The sequence below is a fragment of the Carlito syrichta genome, unplaced genomic scaffold, assembly GCF_000164805.1.
Source record: "Carlito syrichta isolate Samal-C Ts95f unplaced genomic scaffold, Tarsius_syrichta-2.0.1 Scaffold311317, whole genome shotgun sequence".
NCBI classification, from domain to species: Eukaryota; Metazoa; Chordata; class Mammalia; order Primates; family Tarsiidae; genus Carlito; species Carlito syrichta.
Genome location: NW_007255413.1, coordinates 1255746 through 1264790, shown reverse-complemented (window position 1 = coordinate 1264790; position 9045 = coordinate 1255746). Strand labels below are relative to the sequence as shown.

The 9045-nt window shown below is 34.7% G+C and overlaps 1 protein-coding gene across 2 annotated transcripts in view; it reads right to left on the bottom strand.

The window, feature by feature from the left end:
• Window positions 1–427: 427 nt before the first annotated feature.
• Window positions 428–9045, bottom strand: part of ADGRL4 (adhesion G protein-coupled receptor L4) — a 113966-nt gene continuing 105348 nt past the window's right edge. For both annotated transcript variants that reach the window (XM_021717854.1, XM_008068603.2), the window contains 3 exons: window positions 3017–3108; window positions 1434–1602; window positions 428–1066 (listed from right to left, as the gene is read on the bottom strand). In XM_021717854.1, the coding sequence (XP_021573529.1) occupies window positions 1004–1066; window positions 1434–1602; window positions 3017–3108 (324 nt within the window). In that variant the 3' untranslated portion in view covers window positions 428–1003. The remainder of the gene's footprint in view (window positions 1067–1433; window positions 1603–3016; window positions 3109–9045) is intronic.

Here is a 9045-nt window from a genome sequence, read left to right as displayed (position 1 = left end):
ATGAATACTTTCATATTTACAATGCCCTTTTAAAAATAGCAAATTAAAAGGGGATAATGTAAAGTGACCGGCAATATTTCTAAGATTAAAGATAATAAGGAACTCAAATATACTTGTCTAATGAGATGGAATGATTTTCACTAGACTGAAAGATAATAGAATAGAATACTACAACTTTATACACACCATTTTTATATTTACAAACATTGGCAAGATATTTTGACAAGCTTATATTTTACTGATTAAGAATCAGAAATAAGTATAGAAATAGCATATATCTCAATTTAATGGTAACCTAAAAACAGATACTCTTGGGTTTTTTTTTTCTAATTTGTGGAGCTTTTTTTTTTTTTTTAGGCTATTAGGAAAAGAACTAGATACAGCCAACAGAGGTCTTAGTAAAAATTTAAGTTCAGAACAATTCACAAAATGGTAAGACGTGTTTCTTCAATCCTTTATTTTATCTCAACAGTCTCTCATCTAGTTTACAGAAAAGCAAGCTTATTCAGAATACATCTCATTGTTCTCATTCCCTTTGCACTGTTTGACATTCTACTCCTTCTTTCTCATATGTTCCACTTTCTGTAACGGAGCTCATTACCAAGGTGGTAGGGGACTCGTTTCAAAGGCAACATGAGTCACAAAAATATCAAGCCAGTGGTTTCCTTCAGGATATTCATATAATTCTTGAATTAGAAAAAAAAAATCTTTCCTTGGGTGCAGTGATATCACTCCTGAGAAACCAATTACTTTCCAAATAACTGCTATACTATTTTTGACATAACTATGTCGTGTGGGAAAGCATATTATAGCTGCATGGTACATAATTTCATCTCTTGTTATCTACAGTTCCTATACTGTAAACAGAAAAACTGATTGAAAATATTTGATTATCTAGTAACTGATAAATTGATGATTTGAGTCATTTTTTGCACATTGTTCATCCACAGCTTGAATTTTTAAAAATTTTTGTGCAGTTATATTTATTCATAGTTCTCCATGTTTACCTTAAACATCCAAAACAACAAGGAACATTTTTGAACAATCTATAATACTCTTCTTGTATCTAAAAAAAAAAGAGAGAGAAAGAAAACAGAAGAAGAAAGGAAGAAATGTTACATATAATAGTGATAATCACATTGAAATTTTTCAAATCACAATAAATTGTTACATCTGGTTTTCTAGGGTATTATTGCTTTCTGATTATTTGCCAGGATATGCTCAAGTGAATATAAGCTATATTTGTGCCCCTAATAGCAAGATTTTTAAAAAGCATATTTTCCTATGAGCGCCTAGGTATCCTAATGATTTTTGCACTAAAATCCACTGCACTTAGACAATAAAGGCAGAAGTCATAAATCTATGAGGATCAGGATTTTCTATTAATTTGAGAACTGATGCTGCATGACAATACAAAATAAGAAACTGTTTACCTTTCGAGATAAAACACACAGGAATAAGAAAATGAACATCCCCTGGAAGGCATTGCTGACTGTGAAGAGGTACGCAGTAACCACTGATGCGTGCACAACGTGGAGGACCCCAAAGATCCAGGTGGTACCGAGGAGGAACAGGAGGGCGAGGGCTCCTCGTGCACAAGACCTAGAACAGATTTGGAATGTTTCATTGACGAAAGCCCTGCACCTTCGACACATCCGTCAGCACACCAGACTCCTTCCTCAAATTAAGTGGAAGTGAGTTTGGGGTATCATCAGGAAATCTTAGAGACCAAGAATAATTTCCGAAACCAAGTTATGCTGCAGTTTCATGGGGCAGCCTTCAGGGTATGCTACTGTACTGTGGCAGGGGTATACTTCCAAAGTCAAGGTACAGTTATTAAAACATGGTATTTTTAAAGGCATTTCCGTCCTCTTAAAACACTTTTATCTGGTGTACTGCAGTGTGTATGCTTTGATTTCAAATCTAATGTTGCAGTAATTCATATATGCAGGAAGACATATATCTGTTAGGAAGTCTTTTCCCTACGAAACCCTGAAAAGTAGATTATGTGGACTTGGGTCAACCCATATCCATGACATCAAAGGAGACTGCTTTCCTTTCAGGTTTAGTAGAGAAAAGAGCGTAGGATATAAAAGTAGGTTTATTTATTTTTTTGCTTTTGCGATACAGTTACGTCAAAATAAATTCACTGCAGAATATTGTCTTCTTGAAAATTAGAGAAAAAATACACACGCATACTCGCTCTTACACATTTTCAACTGATTGCCTGTGACTTTGGGGAAGACAATATTCCATCCTGCGTACTGAGTACACTGCCTTGAAGCTAAAGCAGCTCATGATTATTTGCTCATTCAGTTTTAGTCCAATCATCCTTTGCTGCAGGTGTTTTAGCAGCATATCTCAAAAAATAAGTAATTTTTAACTTTATTAAACCCAGCGCACTACATGAAACTATGAATGGTGAGGGCTAAAAAAGAAGTAATCGATCAAACATTTGCTAAATTCCAACTATAAATCTTGTGTAAGGTATTGAAACTACAGGAGTGTTCCCAAGCAACACAAATAGTCAGTTGTTTCCAATGTTCCCTATAGTATACTTCAGCTTTTCCTGGACAAATCATTTTCAAGGTCTCAATAAATCAGTTTTAAAGAGAAGGGTTGAAGGAAAAATCATGGCAACATGCAAACTAGGAATAACAAGAAAGAAACAGTTATCGAGCTCTGAAAAACATTTTACAAAAGAACATCACTAAGGTCTACTTTTGCCTTAAAACACAGTACCATCTTTCCATTTCAAAGGGGTGTATGTTTGAAAAAATTGCTTCAGTTACCAATTAACCTGTAGATTTTAGTCTTATAAACATATGAAATGCTATTTTCCATAATTATTTTAAATATGGTGGAAGAAAGATTGAAAATCATTTAAAATCAACATTTAAAATCATTTAAAATCAACATTTAAAATCATTTAAAAACAACAATTCTAAAAGTTACTTGTCCTTTGACTTCCTAAAGCTTTCAGTTACCAAAGAAATAGGCTTAAAGAAACATTTACCTGATATTCTCATAGCAACTAACTTCTGGTTTCAACCCTGCAGTGTGACGAAAGACTTTGTATATGATAACTCCGAAAGCCAAGAGATTGACCTAAAAAATTAATTTCAGAGAAGAGATAATTTTCATATTAAAACAGATACATTCAAAGGAAATAAATAGTAAATATATCAAGAAGTTAGAAACCCAAATATCATGGCATACACATATATTACAAAGTGCAAACTCTTTGGGAGAATTAGGCAAATAAATGAGTGATTGTTCTTTACAATATCACTGAAAATTGTAAGCGCAAATGGTAGTTAGTACAATTTGCCAGATTGTGCTAAGTAGCCTGTTCAGGAAAATTCTTCAGATGCTATGATCGCACCTAAAAATGGATCAGTGTCATTTGCTGCCACTAATATGACTAATAGACACATTAAGATAACTTTTGGTTTGAAAAGCTTTATCAACACTTGGGAAAGTGTATTTTTATTTATTAAATTGTATACTGCTTCTTTGAGAAGAGGTGTGAGTGATAATTCTGTCAGCCCTTCAAAATTTTAGGCTGGAAAAGAAAAAAGGAAATTAGAAAATTCAAGAAAACACTCTCAACTTCTATTGCTTGACAATGTTTGAATGCACTTGATTTTGTGTAATTCACCTAGATTTTCTCCTGGTATTTATACCGAGATTTACTTTCCCTGGATTTAACTTTAGATGGTTCAAAATATTAATCAGTGAAATAAGTGTTTTTTGGAAGGCAAATAAATTTTATTAATAAACATATTCTATTACTTACAATTTGTAATATGGGCTAAAAAGAATACACAGAACTCTCAACCCTTTTTAAATGATTGGGTTGGCAGGGCTCAGTGGCTCAGCCTGTAATCCCAGCACTTTGTGAGGCCTAGGTGAGTGGATCGCCTGAGCTCGAGGGTTCAACACCAGCCCGGGCAACTTGGCGAGACCTTGTTTCTACAATAATAATAATTAAAAAAATATTAGCCAGGCAAAGTACCGCACACCCGTAGTTCTGGCTATTTGGAAGTCTGAGGCAGAAGGACAGTCAGAGCCCAGCAGGAGAATGCTGGGGTGGCCATGAGCACTCCAGCCTGGGCGATGGAGTGAGATTCCAACTCAAAAATAAAATAAAATAAAAAGATTGGATTATGAAAAGTTTCTTATTCTTTTCCTTCTATATTTTTGAAAACCTTCAAGTCATATTTGCGGTATCAGATTATGAGGGACACATTTGAAATGTATATGTATCTATTGAGCATACTAACAATTGAAGCTGTTAAATATCATAGAAATAATTTTAAAATTAATCCTTTATTGAGTATATTTATTAATTCAAACAGATTTTTTCAAAAGTCACTTTGAAATGACAGTAATAAAGTACAATGTTATAAATTTTCTACTAGCAATTCAGAATTTTACAGTTATTGAAAATTTCTATATCCTAAGAAGTTTTACATAGCTTCTCAAAATATATTTAGTAATTACTATTGTAAAAACTAGTATAAAATAATGAGTCATATAATTTCATGTTGTCACTTCTTCATGGTAACGACCTTGAGAGGAAATCTCAGGTCTAAGCAGGGGTCTAGTTTCATCTTTCTGTTTCCAAATGTCCATTACTTCTAATTATATGATTAATTAATTTTAATTACAGTCGTGCTTTTATACAAAGAAAATAATTTGGTAATTTCAGAGGGGAACTAAAATATGTTAAAACTGATTTAGTCGACAGTTTTATCCTATTTGTATGTTCAATTAACTGAAATGACAATAATATTTAACTTTATAAATAGCTTTTAATACTTGTTAAAGTGGAATACTTAGGATTTTCTAGATTTCAATAGTTAGAGCTTCTTTGTATAAATTTGGAAACAATAATTGTATTTAATTTTACAAATATATGCACATTATCTTTTAATGATAAAAAGCATTACAATTTGGTTAGTACACATAATGTAGGCCAAACCCTTATTGATTTGAGCATCTGTAAATACTTTTTATGAGGTATTTATATTGAACTTGTTATCTGAATAAAGGAAGAGTTATAAGATAAAACAAATGATTTTAAAAACTGTTTTCTAGCCTTACAATTTTTTCACATAAATGAGTAATCTGCAGTGTGTATGGATGTTTCTTGAACTTCTGTTTTTGATAAAACTGAGTTTGAAAAATAGTTGCTCCTATGCTGTGGTTTTTCAGAAGCAAATATACATTTCTGATATGTTCCTCCACATGACATGCTAAAGTCGTGAGAGGAAATGGAACATTCCCTAAGGGTGGGATCCAGATCTTGTAAGTACATTTTTTCTGTACAAAGGGAAAATGCTTACTGACTTATAAAAACCAGGTGCTGCTGAGCAAGTGGGAGACTAATTCTTACCCCATAAGTTCATATGTAAGAGAAAACAGATTACAATTGTTTCTACCAAAAGGCACTATAGTTTTATATGATAAAAAAATCGCAAATACACTGATTATATTATCCTTACTCATCTATAACAATACAAAATACATGGAGCTTTTTATTTTCATTTATTCTAAGAGTTTTATAAAGGGTCTATTAAGTTCTGGTACCATGGCAAGGAATGCATTCCTATGAATAAATAAAAAAAATGTGGTCTTTTGTTCTCACAGAACTATTAAGAAATTAAGTAGTAAACAAGTAATCATATAAATACTTATAAGTCCATAAATTGTGATCATGGCTATGAATTCACACATTTACACTGTTAGCAGAGACAAAATGGAGGAGGATCAGAATGAAAGTTCAGGAAGTATCTTAAAATTTAGCATTTTCACTAGAACATGGTAGATTAAAATAAATTAGCATATCAAAGAATGCAGGGAGAAAAGCATTCCATGAGGAAAAACAGTCAGAAGAAGCCCTGAGGCTGGAGGAATTGAGACAGTGATATGTCTATGAGCAACTGATGAAGGTGCTTGGGGTGGGTGAGCCAAGCAGCATAGCATGAGACGAGGTGGGTGAGGAAGACAGGAACAAATATCACTTAGCGTTTATCTTAAGTGCAAAGGCTTATGTATTCTTGCATTCAAGAATCACTTAGGTGGTAAAGAGCTTTTCTTCAAGGAACTCACAGTACAATGGAAGAGGTGACCAGTCAACAGGCAAGTATGTGATTCAGAAAGTACCATGAAGCTGTTTGCACAGTGGCATGAAAGAACACACCTAAAATGTGATTTCGAAGTCAATCCAGAGTGACCAGCAGAGGCAAGGGAGGACAACACAGAGAAATAAGTGATCACTCCAGGTATCAGTCATTAGACCAATCTATGTACCCTTACTTCCTAGATGATCAGACCCAGTGGTTCAAAATATTATCTATCCTCAGGCCCTGACTCCTCCATTTGGAAGTCTACTAGGCATTGAAAAACAATGTCCAAAACCAAGCTGCTGTTCTTCCCTCAAATTGTCTATTTTTTGCTGCAGTCTTTCCCATCTAGGAAAAAAAAATTATCTCATTTTTCTAGCATATTAGTCTTATCCATCAGCAAACCCTTTACCTCTGCATACATATTCAGAATCATACCACTACTTACCATCTTCACCGACAGTCTCCTGAAATAGGCCACCACTATGCCTGCCCTGGGCTATTGTAGAAACTCCCTCATTGATCTCCCTGCTGCCACTCTTGCCTTCCTATGCTCTATTTCATCTTAGCAACCAGATCAACCTCGTTGAAATGTAAAATCAGATCTTTACTCAGAATCCTCCAATGGGCTCCCATCTCATTCTGAGTTAAAACCAAAGATCTCACAATGTCCTCTAAGGTCTGAAATGATCCCCAGTATTCCTCTTCCCCAAGATCTCACAATGTCCTCTAAGGTCTGAAATGGTCCCCAGGATACCTCTTCCCTGAAGTACTATGTCTCTATCCTTTGATCATTTCACTCTATTAATAGTGAATTTTCTGTAGCTCCTTCAGTACACCCAGCATGCCATAGAGCAGTTGTACTTGTTGGGCTCTAAAATAGTCCCATGGCTCCTTTCCTCACCACCTCTGCTTATATGCCACCTTGTCTTCGTAACTGCCTTGCAGTGTAGCTTTTGTTAAAAACCCTGAAACCGAAATGATAAAATCAGACTTGAGTTGAATTAGCATGTTCTTCTTTGTTGTAGTCACTACACAACTGACGAAGACTCTCTCCTTGACCCAACTTTAGTCAGGCTCCTCTGAGCCCACTTCTCAGCTAGGCCTCAACCTTGGGCTTCAGTGTCTGTCTCTGTGGAATCCATTTTAGCCCAAATTCTGCTAGGTCAGTTTAGAGAGAATCCTCCCGAATCTGATATCTTGTCACTCTCAAGACCTTATCAAACTCCTCACTTGCACTCTTGGTATCTGATCACCCTGGCCTGCCTTTCAGTAGGAATTCTGTTAAGTCGGTTTAGCATGTAAGAGAAAACAGATTACAATTGTTTTTTTAATCAAAAGGCATTATAGTTTTATATAATAAAAAATCACAAATACATTGATTATATTATCCATACTCACTGACAACAACACAAAATATATGAAGCTTTTTATTTTCATTGGTTCTAAGAATTGTATAAAGGGTCTATTAAAAGGATCTGGTACAGCAGCAGGAACTACATTCCTATAAAGTGTCATCACCTGTGATGTGTCTTCTTAGTATTTATTCCATTACCCTCAACCAGCTCCTTGGCTACAAATCCCCTGCTGTCTTTACTGTTTTTAAAGTTGAGTCAATCTGTCTCCCCTTTGCCATAGTTTTAACACTATCACAGTAGTCTTAGGTAATGTCTTTCTTACCATTAGTCAGACATCAGAATAATTTTTTCTTTAATTTTTTAATCAGAATAACTTTTACCAGATTAATGCTTATTAAAAATTACCGAGAATAGATTTTTTTCCAGGTACCTCAAATTTTCTGGCTTATATGATCCAATGTAATATTATAAGAGTGAGCAAATTTGGGGTAAATGAAAAATGTAGGTTTTGCCATTTACCCCAAATTTACTGAATTGCATGATCCGATCTTTTTTACTCTGCCTGCATCTTCTCTTTATCCATACATATATAAGCTACTTTAAATCTTTCTCTCTAACACAAAAACTGTAAATGAAAAATCAATATCACCTAAAGGCACAGGACTTTATGTACTTAGAGGTGTAAAACAAATTGAAACTCTATGTAGTTTACACGGTATGGACAAGTATCTTTTGGGAGTTTAGAAGTATGAAATATCTGAGATGAGGTAAAAAAGAATAGCTCAAAACACGATGATATAGAATTAGAATGTATTTCCGATAATATGAAACAGTTTGCAGTTAACTCCGAGGTGATGAATTTGAGGCTAGATAAGGCCATATCTGCATTTTAGATTGAACAGTTAGAAAGATACTATTAGCACTATGCTTGCATGGCAGCGTTGAACATAATAGACAAGTACCTGCGTACTCTTGTAAAATATAAGAAAAATCATTGATATTAACCTTAATTAGAAATGATGCCTTTAAAACGGCAGGCACTTTTGCTTATTAGTGTTTACTGGAATTATGATTTGGAGGGCAGGGCCCTTGTGGTGCAGGCTTCTCCCACTAGGTAAGTGATCTCGGAACCCATTGGCATCATTGCACCAGTTGGCATTGTTGTGAGAGGCTGTGTTCGACTTCAGTGCAATTTTTTTTTTTTTGAGATTTTTTTTTCTAAATCAATATTTTTTATTTTGATATTGTGGGGTACAGTTAAGGGTTAGGTATACAAATATGCTTCGTTCAGGCACCCTTGTTGATAAGGGGTGTCTCCTGTCCCCAGACAGACATTGACTATCATTAATCCCACCTCCCTTCCCCTCCCTCCTCCCTCCATAGTTTCCCACCACTGTCAATCCTTTTCTTATGTATTACGATAGATGTTCAAGGTCCACTATATGAGTGAGAACATGTGATACTTAGATCTTTGTTTCTGTGAGAGGTCACTCAGTATTAGAGACTCTAGTTCCATCCAGGTTGCTGCGAAATTCATGATTTTGTTCTTTTTTATG